The sequence below is a fragment of the Phaethon aethereus genome (assembly GCF_964289735.1).
Source record: "Phaethon aethereus genome assembly, chromosome: 4".
Lineage (NCBI taxonomy): Eukaryota > Metazoa > Chordata > Aves > Phaethontiformes > Phaethontidae > Phaethon > Phaethon aethereus.
This window is the reverse complement of record NC_138578.1, coordinates 18,955,965-18,978,173: the sequence shown is the minus strand read 5'-3', so window position 1 is coordinate 18,978,173 and position 22,209 is coordinate 18,955,965. Positions and strand designations below refer to the sequence as shown.

The 22,209-nt window shown below is 37.6% G+C and overlaps 1 protein-coding gene across 1 annotated transcript; it reads right to left on the bottom strand.

Moving 5' to 3' along the window:
- Positions 1-3,995: 3,995 nt before the first annotated feature.
- On the bottom strand, positions 3,996-22,166 carry HELQ (helicase, POLQ like; the record flags this gene model as incomplete). The annotated part of the gene is given in 18 exon segments (XM_081999502.1): positions 3,996-4,082; positions 5,750-5,884; positions 8,032-8,145; positions 8,757-8,930; positions 9,214-9,312; positions 10,812-10,969; positions 11,770-11,989; positions 12,529-12,633; positions 12,930-13,071; positions 13,944-14,183; positions 15,048-15,193; positions 16,490-16,582; positions 17,170-17,270; positions 17,752-17,824; positions 19,612-19,812; positions 20,347-20,525; positions 20,869-21,604; positions 22,014-22,166. Coding segments are annotated over 18 exon segments (3,156 nt in total).
- Between the last annotated feature and the right edge of the window lie 43 nt (positions 22,167-22,209).

Below are 22,209 nucleotides of genomic sequence, written 5' to 3'. Positions count from 1 at the left end.
TATATAATTTATATAACTGAATTAAGGGGATTCAGAAGGGAAGAGTTATCCATATAAAAGGCAAGTAATTGCTGTGACACAGCAGTGTTTGGGCAGATGAACAGAACTGACCTCTGTCAGAGTAGCACTGAATCTATGTTTCTATACAAGAAGCCTCAAGAAGATGAAACTAAGTCAAAGCTGATACCAAGAAATCCTGGAAACTGTATAAACAGAGAGATGCCTATCAAGGTGTTTTTGCAAGCTAGCCTTACTCCCTACCCCCAAACCCACAGCCAGACCTTGTCCTGACACAGCACACAGCGCTCGGCACTCCCAGCCGGTTTTATTTCTGAACCCAGCTGGATATGATGCTCTTGGATGGCACACGCTCTGTTTACTTGGAGATGGAAATGACACTTTGGGTCTAGTTTTCAGTGGTTCTCTTTGAAGTGCACGCAGCTCTACAGATACTGCTAAAAGGCTTCGTTTCCACCGAGTCTGCAGCTGACTGATTTGGGTACTGCAGGAGCTGCTGGGCTCCAGCCCACCAAACAGAGCACCATGAAATCACTCAGCCTCCCTCCTAATCACTCCCTCCCTCCTCCCTCCTGACACGTAAAGCTTTTAAGTAATAATACTCGGCTTTCATTACAACTGATATTCAGTTCTGGACCATGCTGAAAGAGATGAAATGAAGCTTTAAAAGGAAGGACAAAGCGAGAGCTACCGAGGCAGGACTAGCAGATTTCCAGAACACAGGAACACAATAGGTCTCATTCTCACAATGAAAATTAACAGCTAAACGTTAACCTAAGCCTGACCCTCTTCACAGCCCTTCCAGAAAGAGTTTTCAGTAAGTTTTGTACAGGGATTCCTGATAGTACAAGAAGTATGGACTTGGGGGAAGAAGGGAAAGGGAATCGCACAAATACGAGAACTGGTCTACCCAGAGGAAGTTGGAAAGTGGCATGAATAGCCATAAACACTAAGAAATAGGCACCGAGGTTTTTGGTCAGAACACTTACTCTGCACTAGTTGCAACCTGAAGAGACTTGCACCCACCCATACTGTGGGTTACAAAGAAATTGTCAGAAATGTCCTATAGAGCATGTTTTTATGACCTACCTTAGCTTTGAAGCATCTATCATTAATTTCACATAGATAAGCTAACCATCATTGCTTCTTTCCCTTTAACACAGGCTTTAGGATATAAATGTCCCATTGAAGCAAGTGAGAAATCTTTGCCTTCCAAGACTTCCTGAACCCATCCCTTAGCAGAAGCTTTCCCAAAGCACAACCACCCGTAACAGACATTCACCAAACCAACGTGTAATTCTGACACCTTCACATTACACTGCATTTTGTGAGCCCAGCACTGTACTTGACATCGAAGCACATCAGCATCATCCAGCAGCACAAAGATACTGCAACCAGCATCTGTTGTATACTTTTTTCCCCTCTCCCATCTCCACCCAGGGGAAAAGCCCAGGTAAGCTTCCTGTGAAAAACTGTAGAAAGCAAAAGCAATGTGCAAGACTGCCTTGCTTGGTAAGCTGGATGTCAGAAAAATAAGACAAGCTACATAGAGCAAAGTTTTAGTGCAAATCACTGCAGTTTCATTCATCTAACTTCTGATGTTATCAAAGGACACAGAGAAAGCCTTGGGAAAGTTGCACTCATCCATCTGGCAAAGCCTGTATGAACAGAGCAGCAGAGACAACAAATGTCCTCATTTTCTTTCCAGACTGGCTTCATGCAGACCTGAAACCACCTGCTTGTTTCAAACCAGCTTTTGCTACCATTTTCAAAGGGGCTCCAGCCCTTTGGGAATTCCCAAGGGAATAGTTGACTTCATTCCTAAACATGCACCTCATCAAAACCTGATTGATTGTAAGACAACACTTACAACAGGGACGTACAAGTGTGAGGATGGGCAGTTAGTGACTCAACAATGGACAGCTGCCAGAAATAATTTTTTCTGCTGTTTCCATCCGCAACATAAAAATAAAAATGTAAACTTTTAAAATTAGCATGCAAGTACAAGTATCATGGAAAGTATTATGACAGAGGTTAATGGCTCATTAACTACTCCTGTTAAGCAATTAATGGATTATTTCCACATCAGTTATTGCAATAACTCAATACTCGGAGTGAATAATTTTACAGTAATTTGCTGCTTTTTTCCCCACTCTAAAATCTATGCAAGACTCTTTCAAGCTTTGGAGGAACACCATCAAGCACCAATAAGCCTTTAAGGCAACTGGTTAGGCCTTAAAGGCATCACTAAAGTTTTCCTTTATGCATGCTACATCAACCGCTTAGAGATGTACTCACATTTATGCTGGAGTATCATCTGTCTTTTGAAGATAACACAAACCAGTAGAGAATTTCATATTACCTATCATTTGGTCAAAACCAGATCTCAATTAAAAGGGCAAGGCATTAAGAGACAGACTTAGATAACCTCAAGTCATGGCAAATACTGCTTCTACGCTAGAGGGTCAATTATACCTTATTGTTAGAGCAAACTTAACATGTTCTCAAATTTCCAAAACCATTTGTGCTTTAGATACTTAAGTATCAGTAACAGGATTCCCCTGCAGGCACTGAATCAAGCAGTGGAAATGAATCATGCTGCCTCTGAAAAGTGCTGTTTTTGAATTCTTGACATGGTTTAATGTGAGTGCATGTCAGTGCATTTCCTTTATCCAAACTTTGTAAGTCACTACCAAAGTATCACAATTATGGTGTTAGAGGCATGCTTCTGCTAAATGATGGCTTATAAAGAATTTATTCAACGGCTACCTATATCTCTAATGCAACAACAAAATGAGACATAAAATACTAGCCTTTTCATCAGTTTTTCACCACAATCTGTTTCAGTCAAGCGTTCAACCTCTAACCACCCCACTGGATTTAAAAACATTCCTGTTTATCTTTAGAAACCCAACACAATTAACCTAAGTTGAATTAAAAAAAACAGTTTAAGTTTTTTATCTTACTTTTCCTGTACTAGAAGGGACACCTGATTTTACATACAAATGCCCTATTTAAGTGTGTCAGTATTACTGGCTACCACAATTTAACCCATCAGTCCGTCACAGCTTTCAAGTCTTTCTTGATGCGCAGTGCTCTAACATGGTCATGTACTTTGAAAAGGAGTTTACTGTATCACAACTGAAGAAATTTCAGGCATCTTCAAAACTACTTTCATAAAGCCTAACTTTTTGCTGGAGCAAATCTGGTTCAGATACCTTCAAAAATCCTAACTAGTGTGACTGACATGTCCACAGAGTCTCAGAATTTGATGTGGCTTCTCAAAAATCAGTTCTTCAAACCTTCATCTTTATTAGTCTTCACATTTAAGCAAGAAATTTAAAAATATTTTAAAAAAATCTTTTTGTTTGGAAGACTGCTATAGAAACATTCTGAAAAAATTCTCTCTTGGCGAATTGCCAGAGACTGAATACAAATTTGATATTTGCACCTTGTAACAGGGCTTAAACTAGGCATCATTTACAATTTCTTACACAACTCTGGGACAACTTCTTTGTTATGAATTGCAACTCTATTTCTCTCCTTCCACTAGCTACACCTAGAGTACAGAGATGCCTGCAAGTAGGCATTTTGGAGTAACTCAAGCATATGTCTCCTAAAAGGAATATCCAATGTAAAGGCATTACTTAGGTCAGCTATAAGCCTAAGCTCTAGGCAGAAGTACACACCAGCCAGTTAGTCCAGTCCCCAAAGCACTCCTAGGGCTATGTCTAAAGATGGGAATGAATTAACATCCCATCTTTTGATTCTAGTCTATTGCTCAAGAGGTTCATAGTAAAAACTTTCAAATGAAGTCAACTGTCCAAGAAACATTCTGAACACAGAATTCACACAAACTTGAGGTATACAAAAGACATTAAATATTTACTATAATTACAGCAGTTTTACACAGGAAAGTTAAAAATTTAAAAATATCCCAGTTTTTGGATTAATGATTTTCCTTCATTAACAGTTGGTCAGTAGGTCCCTGGGATATCTGTCGGCACCTTTAAGAGTTCTTCAACTTCTTCTTGTAAAGCCTCAGCTTTTTCACTCAGCAGCATCTATAATGGAAAAAAATATTAGGAAATGAATACAAGCATTAGCTATAACTGTTAGATCAGTTAACACACCAATGTTTCTTTCCAAACTTGTATCTGGTCTGTAAAAATCTGCTGCTGCTCACAGGACCACAGTGCCTTTGCCTCAAAGGACTAACATTTTCACAAGTACCACTACCAACATTTTTTACTTTAGTGTACACCCATATGAAAAACACTAACACAAAAATTCATATAGTACACAGCTGTTTCTCAGTTCTGCCATCACATAATACAGAACATTTAACAGAACATAAACAGTTTTGTCTAGAACTGTTAACAAGAGCATTTTTAACCTTAAACATTTGTTTTCCATGTTGGAATAAATATAAGTTGTGCCTGCCAAGCTGCCATTTTCTTGCTTTACACAAAATTTCTTACTACAGCATTTTACATCAGAACCCCCAATATTAGCAACTGTTTAATCTACTGCCCTGAGCTGTCTGTTGCTGGCAGAGTGTAACAGTCCCTCAGTAGCATGCAAGTACTCTAACTTCCCAGTTAGGGGAAACTCCATCACTTTAATATCTGAGCATGAGAGTAAGTTAGATTGCTAGATCTGGCACTGATACATATGAGGAATCTGCATATACCCCTTTCTTTTGGCTCACACAGCAGCAAAAAGAAAGCAGTAAGGAGCCTGCAACAACATTAAATGGCCATGACTTTTCAAGCACATAAATTCCAAAGTTAGTACTTTTACTCTGTGAGAATATACAAACCAAGACTCCGTTATTGACTGCATCATTTTTACACCAACCACCCATTCGTTTACTCTAGGTATTCCCTTACTTTACCAAAAGCTTGCTATTTTAGCAGCATCAAACATGAAACTGATGCCGTTGCAACAGCAGATGATTAATGGAGATTGAGGAGAGAAAATACTACCACTTGATAAATAATATACTTCCTGTATTTTTTTGTTTAGGCACAACTCAACATACGTTACAGATACTTTCCCTTGGATTACTTCTGTGTGCTTAAGGCACTAAGTGTGCCTTACAGGCTGATATTAAGTGAAGGCCCTTCTTATGATGCATATTCAAAGTGGAAAACAATTAGAAAGGAAAGAATAACAGGGCATGACAAAAGCAACCTAAATATGTCCGGTTAACCCTATACCTTGTTGGTTTCCATTTCTACAATCCTGAAAATCCTGTTCTTTTATCACAACTACCACTAGGAATTTCTGTAAGGTAAGTCCCAATGTGTTGGCAGAATTGAGCCTTTTCAGTTACGACTCAGCGTGGAGATCAAGGTAGTCATTTAATTCCCACATTTCATCAGACAAGCTGTCAAACATTGCTGCCCTTTGCTTCCCCTCTGAAGAGCACAACACTCCACTATCCTGTATGTAAAAAATTGCTTGAAGAAAAGTTTAAGTTTGCCTGTCATTCAGGAGCATGAAGATCAGCAATTTCTCAATTCATTACCTCTAACCATCTTAGATAAATGATATTCTCAAAAAATATTTCAATATATTCTCAACACAGATCAGTACTTGGATCACAAACGTCCAGTAATGCCTCTACTAGTAAATGGAATCCTTCACTTTTAATGTCATTCAAACATCCACTTTTGACATATTGAAGTTTTGAAGCAGGTTTTTACAACTTTTTTTTCTAACGTACCTTTGCAGATGAAACTATTTGTTTGGCTTGACATCGTGACAAGTGCTCAATCATCTTCACCAGAGTTTCTGGATTTGCATTAGCCAAGTGTGCTAAAGTTTTGTACCCTGCATTATAAAGCTGTTTTGCACGTGCCTGCAAGCCCAAAATTGTGTTAGATTATTAGAACAGCCAATAAGAATGACCATTAAGTGCAAATCTCTGCACCAACCTCAAACATTTCATCTTTGCATATCAATCCAATTCTAAGAACATGAATACTCACCAAGAGTCTTTACTCCCCAAAAGTACAGCTTCACCCCTAAAGTTTACCTCCCAATACAATCTTAGCCAGCTCTTAGGAACCCATTAGTCATTATTTTCTCTGAGCCTAGATTATACTGACTACCATCCTCTTCTGTTATCATGTTTTCTGCATTCACTGTCACTGACAGGAATGATTGTCTCGCATTCTTTGGAGGTGTTTAAGTGAAAGAAAGGCTGGTTTTATACAATTATTTTTTCACAGAACAGAGCTTTCACAAAATTCCAGAAAAGACTATACTTTCCTGTTTCAATCTTACAAATATTTTTTCCTTCAGTATCACAGCATCTTCTTTATTTCCCTAGTTTTGTGCAGTCATGGCTGTGAGCTCACATATACAGGAGAGATACACATCACAGGAGAGATTCTCTGGAATTTGATTATCACCAGTGTAAGGGGGTGTGAATTACCTGCTTCTCAACTTGGTTTGATCCTGTTGGTAAGGTAGCCAAGCAGTATTTGCTTAACAGAGAGTTTCTGGGCAAACATTTCTTTTGCAAAACAGATACTGCTAGAGCTTTACAAAGTTTAAAACAAAAGGCATTTCTACACTAGCAACGGAGGGTAATTTAGTATACCCAAGGCTTTAGTATCCCGAGTTATGAAATAATAACCTTTTGATGAACAAGTGTTACACCGCCAAACATTTGGTCAATTACCTTTTGGTTTTAACCCTGACCTCTTTTAAAGACAAGGAGTAGAAAGACATTTATTTGATGGCATATGTGGGGAGTTTTTTTAGTATGCAACAGGCAATGGCTTACAATATATTATCTTCCTCCATGGTAACTGAGGACTACGCATGTTCGTTGATGTGAAGTAGGTGTCATTAATTTCACCAAAAATAACCACTAATTGCCAACTAATATGTTCTGTGCTCTATTTGGCTGTTATATGCACAGTATGACCAATGATATAGAATCCTTCCCCACTAATAACTTAAATCTCATTAAAAAGTTTTAGATTGCTCTTTGAAAACTTATGCAAGTAAACGTGCAGAAAATAATTTTTGCTTTCACTACAGTAACCTTAAGATTGATTGTATCATTTCCTCCACAGATATCTAAGCAAGTCACATCTGTTCAAGATGAGAGCCTACCTGCTACAAATATCAGCTGTTGGTATAGTTTTAACTCCAGTGCAGAAGTACCTTGGTGATAGCAATAACTTTGAGGAGCCATCTTTAAAATACAACTTCAGCAGAATCATGCTGTCCAAGGTGTTTTTGCCCTTAACATAGAAATGCTCCCAGAGTGAGCCATGAAAAAAAGAAACTATTTACCTTTTACATCCAATTCAGAAAATTTGATATATACAAAAAAGCCATTAGGCTCTGTGTCTTCATCATTGTTTAGCTTCTCAAAATAAAACCTTACTGCCACTAGATTCAATGTTTTGCTGACAAACTGATTCTAGAGTAGGTTGGACAGGCAAGTTAGATAATTTTGCAACGAGGTCCAGTGTTTACTTATAACCTCGCACTGAAGCCCAAAACGATTTTCTATTTTAATAGGAGTCTTTGATTCAGAGACCGGTTAAGTTTCTTATTTAAAACACATGCAGCACTGCAAGTGATTGTAAAACCCTAAGTTCCCAACAGGACTTCATGTATTTCTGTGATGATCTTCTAACAACTAAAAATGTAAATCCTTATTCCTCTTTACTCCCATGAACTGAAGAATCCTTACCACAAAAGAAACCTGGACTCTGTTTTCCAACTGAGTATACAGCTAAATTATTGTCCAAATACAGCATTTTCACTGTTGCTGTGGTAGCAGCCAGAAGAAAAACATTATTGGCTCCAGCTCATATTTCTCCAGACCATTTCTTCCCCAACCCCTAGGACTGTTGTGGGATATGTGCGCTATGCCAAATTCTCGATTAAAAAAAACTAGCTTGGTCTTCCAGATATACTTGAAACAGTATACATTTAGCATAAAAGTTTGTATTTAAAAAACTCAAAGCCAGGTTTACTAACCTCTAGAACCCCTGCTACCTCCATCAGAGGGATGAGTTCTGTCTTAACACAGTATGTCAACTGCTTGGTAAGTTCTGTCAGCAAGGCTTTATAAACCCAGAATTCTTCCAGTTCCTGTAGAAACAAAGGTCACTAAAAATCAGACCTTAAGTTCTGTATTTGGGGGGTATGACTGACAAGAGCTCTGCTACGGCAACAAGCATATATTTGGCTTTTAGACAGGGGAAGCACTATTATTTCTAGTTATCATTTCAGCTAGTTGCAAAGTTGTACTCAGCACTCTTCAGCTGGACATCCCAAAGTTGGGGCAGTTCTGAAGGATAAGCAATGCATTATTTCAATAGAGGAAAAAAACTCAATAGAACAAGCCAAGTCAGCTCTTTTCCTGAGATGACATTCCACAGCCAGATGGCCTTACTTCCAAGAGAAAGGTAAAATTGTCATTTATTTCACCAACAGCACTGACACTGATCAACACCCTGTACACTTTGTATATTTTCACATTCTTAGTGCAATAAAGCTTACTTTTAATATGAGAAATATCACTGTACAAGCATGCTTTTCTGAACAGGAAAAATAATTTTGAGGAGGAAAGGTAAAAAACCAGTTTTGCACATGGAAGACAAAATATAACACCTGTGTTCAGTTCTAATGTAAGAGCACAAAACTCCAGATTTTGCGAAACCAATCCCAAAGAATTTATTGGAATGCATTTAACACACTACCTCACAGAAATGTAGAACACAGGAGGCGAATGAGGCAGCTGAATTAAGGAGATTTTGCACATATCCTCGGGACATATTAAATTTCTCTGAAACACTCCATATATTGGTCTCTTTCAGCAGGGTATAAAGGACAAAAGACAGGTAGAGCCTTTTTACCACAGCACTGTCCACGTTCTAGGAATAAAGCAGATTAGAATTCAGAGCCAGCATCACATTCAAGATATTCTGTTAGTGCTACGAGGAAATTCTTTTCATCTCTACTCCTTCACATCTCTAAAACATGTCTATATTATACCCAAAGACATTAAACAACATTAAGAAAACCAATGAGGTTAAAAGAACCTTAATAAATAGGAACAGTAATAAAGAACACTAGCAGAAAAATTATCTAGAATTCATAAATAATCAAATGAAATGACTAAACTGTCATCTTATGTATGATAAATCTCCAGCCTACCTTTCTGATGGCTTGACCAGAAGCCTTTTTTGTAATAAAGCTTTCAGGTACTCCCACAATGTCCGCTACTTTTTGCTCTGCTGCACTTAGCTGGTTGAACTAAAGTAAGATTGACTACAGTCAAGATTATTTATTAACAACTCATTAGAAGTTACAAGTGTTACAAATCAGAAGAGCTGCAGACAATGTGAATATGCTCTATTTAGCTGTAAAAAAATAATTCACAAGTTTGTATAATACCAATACCACAGACAGACAGATAATTTGCTTTCCCTTTTCCTCTGTGAAGGACAAGCTTTCATTCTTTTTCACATTGAACTCCACTGGTTTGGAAATACATTTACATTATATGTTCTGCTGATAAACTTCTGGCATGCATACATATGAAGTTTTTCTTTTTAGAAACGAATAGCCTACTCTAGTATTAAGGTGCACACAGTTTTCTTACATCCCTTGGTAAAAATGCCTACTTGTATATTTAAGATTCAAGATGAACTGGTCAAAAAGCCTGGGGAACTAAATCACTTTTAAGTGCTCAAATATTTTTTCCAAGAAATGTCATCAACATTAAAGTATCTCCTGGATTTAATGTCTTCCCCAAATGGTGATCAAAGGCTGTTCAGGCTTAACAATTTCTCTGGAGACTCCAGAATAGGATTCTTTTTATAAAGAATTTTCAGGTATTTAGTTCTCATACTATAGAAAACACCAGTCTGTTACTCAAAGTGAAACAATGTTTGTCAGTATCTCTATATAGTAGTCACTAGACTAGTACTATAGTCACTAGACAGATCTGCAGCTCCTTTGCCTACTTTGAATTATCTGTAACTGTTCATCTCCAAACACCACATTTTAACAATATTAAACACATTTTAGGGCTACTGCTAGTACACAACACTTTAGAGAAAAGGGAGTAGTTGAATTACTCTAAGTGGATCTTACAGGGTGTGCAAGACTGTGCAAGGATAGGGGCTGCGCTGCTAAGGCTACATACTACTACATAAACACTGTAGTCTGTAGGATAGTATTGGTCACAGTGTGATAGTTGCAATCATGGTTGGAGTTAAGCATTAGACTCAGATATCAAAGATTAACACTTATCATTTTCCAGTGGATTCTGCTCCCTAAATTACAGATTAAATCAGTGAGCATCAGAAGGTAAATATGGCTTTTGATTAATTTAATAGTGGTTTTCTTGCAAGTCTACAATGATGTGGTTACATATAAACAGTTTATAGGAAAGTCCTGCTTAAAATTAACCAGACTCTGATGATAGCAAGGCTAGCATGAAGGTTAGAAATAGGATTTGGAGTACTGGCAACTCGAGAGATGTATTTCATGCCACTGTTTCCCCCCAACAGGGTCAAATATTATAAAGATTATAATATTTTTAATAATATAATAAAAAAGAGAACTTAGGTTTTTATGCAATACAGGAAAGTACTTCTGCCCTGTGACTGAAAATAAAGTAGCATATCCTAATTTTTCAATCAAATCATTACCCCACTATCTACATTTCCTATGTGTATAAACTTACCTAAACTTTAATAAGCAGGATTACTACATGCCCCAATGCATGTTTGCTAGTAAATTCTCACCTGTCTCAAGTATATCATCCAATCAGGGCTACAGTTAGAAGTCATATCATATGGAGTTGCCAGATACAGAAGATGAAGATTGCTCTCAAGAATGAGCCCTTCCAAACCTTTCTTCAATTCTCTGTAAAGAAGATTGCAGTATGCCAAGTCTATAGACCCTATAATAAGCACACAATGTATTGCAATTTTAAACAGGCACACAGAGTTAAGTGTAACAGACTTTAACATAGAGTCAAGACTTCCTTTAGTTTCCACAAAAGCTTGTTATGCCATCTAAATTGAAAAGAAACATCTGTAACCTGAGTAATTGCTCTAAGCTAACATGAGCAGCTGAAACAGAACTGAGGAAAGGCAAACATCTATTGCCGTGTATTTCCATTCTCTGTGTGGTTCTGGAGTGTTTGTGAATTGGCTTGGCTTTCATGAAATCCTGGAACAATGTCATAAATTGAAGGAATCTTTCAGAGATTTCCAATTGTGCGCCATACCCCATATCTTTATGCTATGACAGGAAAACAGAACTTCCCAATATACTCTTTATTACAATTGTTCTACATGTCATATGTTTCCTTTCCCTCTTAAGCTTTCTCTCTAGGTCAAGAAATCCCCTGTTCACAATACCTGTCCATAACAATTAATTCTAAAACGAGGGCATGAGCCATTTTGATTACAATCACTAAATCAAATATTTAAATCAATTGGGGGGGTGTACAGTTCTGGTTTTACTCCCATTGTGACCAATGTTACACTTCATTCCCATCATGTTCAGTCATGCACTACTTGTTTGTTCCCATTTTCAGTCCAGCACATCATTTGGCAATCAAAACTGTCTCTGCAACTTATTTTTCATTGCATTTTCAGACTGAAGATTGGATTGGAAAACATATCAAATTGAGATGAGGCTGAGATGAAAGGGCTTGTTGAAATAAAGACTATAATGAGAATAAAAAAATCTTACCTTTATATGTAGCTTTACCCAATGGTGTGACTATTAGTGTACATTTGGAATTGTGATCCTTCTCAGATATTCTTCCTTTTAGAAGTCCTTTTTCTATTAGACTTTCCAGTCCATCTTTAATTGTCTCCGAGAGGCTCTTCTCTTTAGACAGCAGCTGCTGCTGAACACCCAGCAATGTACTGCACATAAAATTGTTGATTTCCTCATGGGTAACTGCTATCTGCATCAGTTTTGCAAGCGATTAGAATATTTAAAGGTGTTGTTTCACATAACACATTTCATAAGGTATATGAAAAAAATTACTGAATAGAAAAGCGGTCTGATACCCTGTTAATGTGTTTCTATAGAAACACATGACAACGAATAGAATGATAGACAGTCTATGATGGATCTGATGGGACTGCTCTCCATCTGTTCTATTATTCTAGCTACTGCATCACATTAATTTGTGTCCACTGTTTCTATTTGTATTTTGAATGAAGGATCAGAAATGGAAATATTATTCACACTGTAATGTATAAGATATAAGATAGAATTCTGACTTTTACACATAAGGAAATTGTCAAGTTACATGATTACTCGATAACTGAGTTAAATAAAGACTAATCAAATCTTTGCCCTTCTTATCTGATTAGAAGCTGTTCTGAACTTGTAGCCAATCTGTTTCAAAAGTCTGTTTTTTCTATAGAATCAACAGATAAGATTTTCTTTGCATTCCCAAGCACTTAAGTTACTCACAGAGAAGAGTTAACCTGATACCTTCAGTCCAACCAAAGATAACAACAGGCTCTGCATTCCCTTGGTCAACTCCAGCAGAAGATTGCTGTAACAATTCTCCAAAGGACTGTTAACTAAATCCCGAACCTAAAAAGAAGAAATATATTAGTTCAGGGAAAACATCTATGCATTAGTTTTACACTTTCCAAAAATACTGATATGCCTGATTCAGCTTACAAAGAAACTAAGTGTAGACATCTCAAGGTTACAGTTCACATCTGAAAACAAACCACATATAGGTAGCTTATAGGTATTATTACGGAAGTCAAATACTTGCAACATTAAGAAGTGAACAAAAATTAAGCTAGGCAGCTCAGCTCCTCCTGTAGATATCAACAGCTTATTGTAGCAATTTAAATTACCAACAGGTTTGTAAAAATTACCAAGTGTTTGTCTTTTTCTTGCACTATAAGAATACTGTCTCCAGCACTGTCAATACCAGCTCGACCAGCTCTGCCAATCATTTGTTTATACTGGTTCTTCTTCAGGAAGTCATTAGCAACATAAGGAGCTCTTAGAATAACCCTGTGAAGAAGTCTTTAGTCAGTTATGCTTTATATTAAAATTACTAAGGCAGCAATAAAATTTTACAAATGCATTCTTCATATACAGCTCTTGCTTAGTAACTAATAAAAATCAAATGCACCTGTTTGAACAGATGTGTAAGCCAACCAGGAAAACATTTAATAATTTAAGGTTTATTGAATAAGCCATGTTTATTATGTTCTGCAGAACATCTATGCAGAGGCCTGAGTTTAAGAGTGAAAATAGCTGAGAAATAAACAAACCCTACTAAAAATCATAAGCAACACTGACCCTGTATCAGTTATGCTAGAAAGATACCACTTGTCTGTCTGATTTTTTTTCCTCCCCTCAAATGCATTATTCCAACATACATGCACACAACTGGATTCTTAGCAAACAGCCTTTGGTCATGCAGAGTAGGGCACCCATATCATCAGCACTTGTATAAGAAAAGACAACACATTTTTGTGTTAAAACATAGTCAAACTGTATCTCCTTAGAAAGGATTTATTTTACAATTTAAACACTGTTCTTCAGGCAATATCTAAAGAAACGACCATAAATTCCTTATTCTTCTAGATAACATTATAAAAATATCGAAGCATTTCCTCAATTTATTCAAATTTTCCTTAATCCATTTAGATAAGTGCTCTTCAGCTATGCATTATGAGGGACTTGCTACTGATTGACATTTCCTATGTAAAAACTTTGCAGTCTTGTGTCCCGAGTTGAACACAAAATCCCTTATGCTTCCAATTTGCTAGCAAAAGCAGAAACATACTTTAAATAGCGCTGATACTTCCAACTTGTTAAAGCAATTTTTTTACAAAGCAAAAATCAATGCAACAATGAAATATGTTTCAGTTACCAACCTTCTAGCTGGCAGGTTGACTCCAGCAGCTAAAGTAGCTGTGCAAGCAAGCAGACACAGGACACCTGTAGAATATGCTTCCTCTATACTTTTTCTTTCATCATTTGTAAGACCACTATGGTGATAGGCAATGCCAAAAGGGATTGTTTGCTTCAGAACAGGACAGACACTTCCATTTCCAATATTTTTTAGGTTCTTGATAAGATCTTGTTTCTCTTCCTCCCTGTGAGCTCTAAATTCTCTTAGAGGAAGAAAAGAATTTCTTTAGACTTTGATCAATCACTACCTACTTTAAAAAAAATAGAGACATGCTTACTGTCTATTTCTGTTCACTACCCATTCCTCTAACATCTAGGTTGGAGAAATAATTATTTCCAGTAACTTTAAAATAACAATACAAAGGAGTGATTATGTTGCAGTAGAACTCTTTTCTTGTCTGTAAGCACAGGTACAGAAGGGATGAAACACTCACTGGGTGTGGGTATCAAGTGCACTGAAGAAAGGAAATACGGCCAGTATCAGCTTCTAGTAAAGATTACAGGTACATCAAACGGTTTCAATTTTGATAGCAAGGGAAGGATTTTGTTTATTTTAAATTTTATGTAGGAAGAAATTACATTCACTTTGCTAGAACATTATGAGTTGATCAAATCACACTTGAATGAAACCAAACATAAGCCCTTCTTGAAGCCTGGTTTAGATTTTATAACTTATATTCACAAAGTAGCTATGGAACAGAGATCTACCATTAACATACATAAACAATTATGAGGCTATAGAGAGAATGTTGATTTTCTAAGCTTGCAGAGACCAATGCCAAAGGGAAACAAGGTTAGATTAATTTAGTATGCTTTTCTTTTTTTCTTTATTATTTGTCCTCTAATAACCATTTTTTCAAAGAATAAGATTTTTTTGGGTAAAACATTTGTTTAATGAGCCTTCATCATTTTGCTATCACTGAGGCAGCTGGCAACTTTACATTATTCCATATTCAAAGTATTTACTTCTGATCACCAGGGAAAGTCCCTTGCAAACTAGTGAAGATAAATCCTAAGTTCTGAACAATTATTCTGTATATAATTAAAAAATCATGACAGAAACTTACTTCTTGAGGTACTTGCACACCATTGAAGCCACATTTTCACAGTTCTTTTTAGTGGGGCAAAAGATTAGGCAAGAATATTTAGGAATAACTTCAGTAACCAGTGCAATGATGTGGTCAGGATCTGCTTTCTCCAGATTACTAGAATACTATCATAAACACAGATTGACAAACATTTAAACTGAGAAATTAAGTCATAAACTAATTATTCAAGATTTGATCTCAACCTTTACTAGAATACTCCCATTTGCTTTAACATGACATAACTGCAAGATGTAGGATGAGCTTTTCTCCCAATCCCTTACCTGAAAGAGTTTATTAACACATCTAGCTTGAACTGAAAGATACATGGATGTAAGAATCAAATGCTTTGCTTTTTCCCCTTAATACTTCCATTTCTTTCAGCAACACTATAGCGATGTTACTTGTGATACTGACAGTCTACCATAACACACATTTTTCTTCTTAAAGGCGGAAACAAATCCTTACAAGGCAGTAATAAGCTGACAAAACCCAAAAAAGATGTCTAAACCTTCTTTTAGTATCACCTAAGGGTGATCAACTGTTGATAAAATGTACCCAAAAACCATAAAGCCTTGGGTATCTGGAATACTCAAACCCATTACTCTTCACGTGTCAAAATACTGAAGAAACCTCTACCTTAAGGAGCAGTAAAGGAATGAAAATAAAGTTAAGTGTTCAGTATTTTAAAGGCCTGTTTCATCCCTGTGCTGGTTTTGGCTGGGATAGAGTTAATTTTCTTCACAGTAGCTAGTATGGGGATATGTTTTGGATTTGTGCTGAAAACACTGTTGATAATTCAGGGATGTTTTCATTATTACTGAGCAGTGCTTACACAGAGTCAAGGCCTTTTCTGCTTCTCACTCCACCACACCAGCAAGAAGGCTGGAGGTACACAAGAAGTTGGGAGGGGACACAGCTGGGACAGGATATTCCATACCATATGACATCATGCTCAGCATATAAAGCTGGGGGAAGAAGGAAGGTGGAGGACATTTGGACTGATGGCATTTGTCTTCTGAAGTAACCGTTATGTGTGATGGAGCCCTGCTTGCCTGGAGATGGCTGAACACCTGCCTGCTGATGGGAAGTGGTGAATGAATTCCTTGCTTTGCTTGTGTGCGTGACTTTTGCTTTACCTATTAAACTGTCTTTATCTCAACCCATGAGTTTTCTCACCTTTACTCTTCGAATTCTCCCCCCATCCCACTGCGGGAAGCAAGCAAGCAGCTGCGTGGTGCTTAGTTGCCAGATACATTTAAACCATGACACTCCCCAAAGCCTACCATTTTCTTTCCCATAGGTGTTACAAATGAACTATCGTGTTTAAGTAATTTCTTTGGTAAAAGCTCTGTAAGCAAATCAGTGTAAAAAATACATTCCATAACTTCAGTTCAAAGAAACTATAAGCACTACGGTTTTACCTTGAAATTGAGGAGACGTGAAAAAGTAAAGCCATCTTCTGTTTTGCTGTCAACTGCATAAATGGTGTCTCGTATCTTTATGTATTCCTTTAATTCTACCTATGGAGATAAGCCATAAGCAGAAACTTTAGTTAAATTACCAAGTCTTCCGTAAAGATTAAGCAATTACTGATGTTCAGCTGATGTTTTTTTCTAAGCATCACATTTCATAGAACATACATACTTGCATGCACACAAGCACATACCCCACCCCATCAAGAACTTTTTAAAAAGTTGTTTTATTTGCCTTGAAAAAGTGTCTAATTATAATGAATATGACAAATGTTATCTTCCATGAAGTATTCATAAACCATTGTCATGATAGCATTCAAGAACCAGTAGTCCAGATTCTAGTTATAGCAAATGAAGTGTAATGAATTATCACAGTAGCTGTAATTTAGAAATTGATTTAGTTAAAATGATACAAATGGCTTAACACAACAATATAAAGGTACTGGCCTTTGTGCATTTATAAGTGCATAGTGCTTCTTACTGCATTGGTACAACTGCATGCAGTAGCAGGCATTATATGACATTACAACATGAAATTAAGAACAAAAACTGTGATATTATGCTAAATAGATACACTATGATTTTAAAGCCAAGTATCTTCTTTACTAGTTTATGGTATCTTGTATACAGACCGGTCTAAAACTATTAGTATAGTATTCTGCTTGCAGGAACTTCTGCAGGTCTCCCACATTATTTAAAGTTGCACTCATTCCAATGATTTGCGTGTTTTCTGTAAAACAGAAGTGGAGATGAATTTATTGCGATGCTCACAATTTAAGACTTCTGCTCAGTATTTAATTCATAAGCGTACTTCTTCATTGTTAGTCTTTTTAAATGCCAAAATAGCAGGTTTGAAGGGGGATATAGCTAAGAAATATTAACTGAGATGTAAACATTTAAAAAAAGGAATCCTTCTCTATAGAAGTATTTAATTGGAATGGCTAAGGGGCTCCTATGAGGAAATGGAACACATTGGACAATACTCAGGATTTCTCAGAGAAATATCAAAAAAGCTTCAAAAACACCCAGCCCATCATTACAGAGTCAACTGACTAACACTTAAATGAGTAAACACTGTTAATGCATGGAGTCATGCCATGTTTTTCAAAAGCAGCCAGAACACCACAAATCCAGAAAGCAAAAGCATGTCTTCTCTCTAGAGATGCCATCACTACAATATTTTAATAACATTAACTGCAGCCATGACTTACTACTAGTGTAAAGAATTTTTGCAAGAGTGATTTCCAGTGTCGCTCCACGACTTCCCTCACCAAGCATATGCAGCTGTGCACAGAAGGGAAAAAGAAAATGCAAGAGTATTACTGAGTTAAGGGTATTTCTACACAGAAACCCAAATTATGTAGTCCTAAACAACTATTACAGAGATGTCTTTGTTGGGCTTCCTCATTATATCCCTCTGGTAAATTCTGACTGCTAAGCTCCTTCCGGAAGCATAGCTTCACTGAAACAACATTTAAGAATCACTGAAAAACAGATCTGAGAGCAAACATAGATAACAAGATTTACCTTCCATTAACTAGACCATAACTGACACAGTTAAGCCCTGACAGTAAACAGTCAGTGTGGAGATCTTTGTATTTACCAGCCTAAAGCAATTCTAACCTTAAACTAAAAAACAGTGAGAACTGTGTTTTAAGCAACACTTACAGTGGCAGTTAATATAAAAATTTTTCTTGCAGCCAGCTACTACCAGAAAAAGTTAATTCTTAAGCTGCCTTTGGTTTAGAAGCTACTATGTTAAAGTATGGTCAGTCAGGCTGGAGCATTCCACAAACTAAACATCCCTGTTAGATACCCCTGGTATCAGCACAGGCTGGGGATGAAGGGATTAAGAACAGACCTGCCAAGGACTCAGGGGTACCGGTGGATAAAAAGCTGGGCAGGAGCTGGCAACATGCACTCGCAGCCCAGGCCAACAGCACCCTGGGCAGCATTAAAAGCAGTGTGGCCAGCAGGTTGAGGGAGGGGATTCTGCCCCTCCACTCCACTCTGGTCAGACCTCACCTGCAGTGCTGCATCCAGCTCTGGGGCCCTCAACATAAGAAGGGCATGGACCTGTTGAAGTGGGTCCAGAGGAGGGCCACAAATATGATCAGAGGCTGGAGTACCCCTCCTGTGAGGACAGGCTGAGAGAGTTGGGGTTGTTCAGCCCGGAGAAGAGAAGGCTCTGGGGAGACCTTACTGCAGCCCTCCAGTACTTAAAGGGGGTTTATGAAAAGGATGGGTACAAACTTTTTTAGCAGGGACTGTTGCAATAGGACAAGGGTTAATGGTTTTAAACTAAAAGAGGGCAGATTTAAACTAGATACAAGGAAGAAATTTCTCACAATGAGGGTGATGAAACAGTGGAACAGAGAGATAGTAGATGCCCCATCCCCAGAAACTTTCAAGGTCAGGCTGGACGGGACTCTGAGCAACCTGATCTACTTGAAGATGTCCCTGCTCATGGCAGGAGGGTTGGACTAGATGACCCCTGGAGGTCCCTTCCAACCCAAACTATTCTATGATTTTGTGTTACACGTGATTCAGCCCTACAGTCAACCCTTAGTAACACAACTCAGCCACACCACTACAACGCACAATATAAGGCAATTCTCACAGTCAAGTGTTACTAAACATTTTTCTTTTTTATGTTTCTTTTAGTCATTATTAGTACCAAAGTCTCACAGTTCCACATTTAGGAGTTAAATTCTGGGATTCGTAAGATACATTCCATGTGCTTAAAATTATTTATGTTTTTTTCTAATCCATTAGAGGTGTCTAATTCACAGGTAGTTACTAAGTAATTCACCATCAACCACTAACACAGTAAATTACTCAACATAGAATCTATTGTCCTGATATAGCAACAAATGCTTCAGTTAAAGAAAAAATAACTTTCAATACTATGGATTTATATACTGATGCAGAAAAAAACTTAGCTAAGTAGTCATAATTTAATGATAAACATGCAAAGCAAAACCAAGTAATCAAAAAACTGCTCTTTGCTAATAATTGCATATTACAAATATAAAAAATGCGTATTATAGATCAGAGTAAATGTAGCATACCTCATCTACTACAACCAGACCTAGATCATCAAGTCTTTCTGTTTCAATTAAGGAATTCACTAGAGCATGTGCTTTTTCTATAGTAGCAATATAAAGAGACTTTTTTATTCTCCTCTTGATTGGTGGAAACCTTCCTTTGCTTCCTGCATATTCTTCAACCAGGAAACTCAATTCTATTCCAAAACTCGACAAACCCCTAACCTATAAAAAAAGCAGAGAACAAACTCATGCTCATTTTGGATTTCAGAGCTGCTTCAAGAATTCAACACGCATATAATCAACCCACACCACAATCAACTGTTTGAATTAGTGAAAACATATTAGCTATGACTACCTTTTCCAACTGCAAAGCTGAAGTTCTTACAAGTATTATCAAGCTTGGGCTACATCTGTTCTATAAGATTAACCTTTCCTTTAGATAAAATATTTCTTTAACAAGTTGAGCAGCACAGAACCAAGACTATATATATAGTTGCACAGAACCAAGAACTATATATAACGTTGCAAAAAGCTATTATTTCAAAATTTAGCACACCAACTCAATATCTTCACCTCATAAATTAAGTCTGTTTTATTATGAAATTACTGACCCTCAGAGCAGCATTTAGGAGAGAAGTCACTCACTTCCTCCCCCTATATTTATGAAAATCAGTTTGCTAAAGTTAGTGTTAAAGCCAGGCAAGTAACAAGGCATATCAGAAAAGATAAGCAGTATCAGAAATACTGTATCCAGACCTTTTCTTGGACGATGGCAACATATGGCAGAATCATCAGAACATCTTTCTGCCTGCAGAGTAATTCTTGAAGAATTATTATTTCAGCCACAAGTGTTTTTCCACCACTGGTTGGCAATGAGTATATTAAATTCTTTCTTTGTTGTAGACATTCTAACATTAAGCAATCATGCTGCCATTCTGTAAAATTAAAAAAGAATTATTAGCAACCCCCAGGGGCATGTTAATTGACATCAAAATGCCTATACTTCATATAAAATACTTTAAACCTACTGTTTGAAAGTTTTTCTTCAATAAACTGCTAAAAGCTTTCAGTAATCAAGCCTTCCAAAGTGTTCTATAAGACCTATCAACCTTTCCTGCCCATCTAAAACCAAAAATAACCACTTAAAACAAAACAGCCCCTTTCCAACATGGTTTACATTAAACATTACCTTAACTTAAATATTTTTACAGTGTAACACATAAAACAGGTAACACTTCACTAGCAATTTTTTTTCCAACAAAGTGTTAGTTACATTACCATAAAGCATTTCAATCCCTCGAAATTGCCTGAAAAGATCTTTAACTTTGCTTGGTAATCCATAAAAAGGGCCTATATCAACAGAAGATGATTCAATGGTTTTCCTAGCAACACAAATCTCTTCAGACAAAACAGCTTCTTTAAGCTGCTTGGTTTTAGAGACCTGCAGAGTCTGGGCTTTGGCATTTCCAGTCATAGCACTTTTCAGATGATCTTTAAGACTCTCAGCTTTAAGTAAATCACACTTAGAGTCTGAGAAAAAGTCAGCAGGCCTGCTCCTGTGTTCAGCATCAGGACAAAGAGATGGACTCCCGATTTTGTCTGGGGAAGAATTCACACATTTACTCCTCCTTTCTGGTACTGGAGATATTCTAGAACCAGAAGAAAGTTCACCCATTTTCTCAAAATACAAAAGCTGTGATGATGGCAAGTCATCTAAAACAGACTCAGTCAGTTCTTGATAGCTATCCACCACGTCATTTTCATGCATGTGGAACACGTCCTCTTTGTCAGCTTTAAGGTCAACCATATTTTCTGAAGTAGAAAAATTATCCTGCTTTTTCTGGTGAATTCCTGACTGAAGGTTCCCAAGTATGATGTCTTCAGCTGCTTTAATATGCATATTTTTATCCTGCAGGTACTTATGCTCTATATCATCAACTTGAGCTAACAGAGAATCATTTCCACAAAAGCTGTCGTAGTCGCCAAACATATCTTCTTCACTATCATTGCAACACTGTAAAAACATAACAATGGGTATTAATACTCCAAAGCAACACCAAAGAAGGCAGCATAACCTGTACAGCACACATATCAGGTGCAAGTCATTTAAGGTCTTCCCCTACGTAACAAGAAAGTTAAGTGTTTTTCCGATGTTGGTTGTGTGCAAAACCTAGCTTGGCTTCTAAATGAATGCATGCTTTAACTCAGTAAAACTTAACCTACAAGTAGACATGATGCCTGTATAGGTACTAGGTAGTGATAAATTGCTGAAAAGTTAGTTTAAGCCAACACATACAAGGCAAGGCCCTCCCCGACCAACGTCACGCAGGCGCGGTCCGGGCCAAGACACCCTCCCAGATGGCATCACCTTGCGCCTCGACGCACAGCCCTAGGAGCCTGCCCGCACCCCGCCATCCCCATACCGGGGTCTCCGTCGGGGCCCCCTCGCCACCGCAGCTCGGTCTCTTGCAAGCCACTGGCGAGCAGACGGCGTTAGGCTGCAGCAGAGCCCGGCTCCGCTTGCGGACAGAGCCAGGGCGGCTCTTCCTCCGCACCGCGAGGCTAGGCTCGGCCATCACCGCCCTCCCGGGCAGCCAGGGGAGTATCAGCCCTACAAGG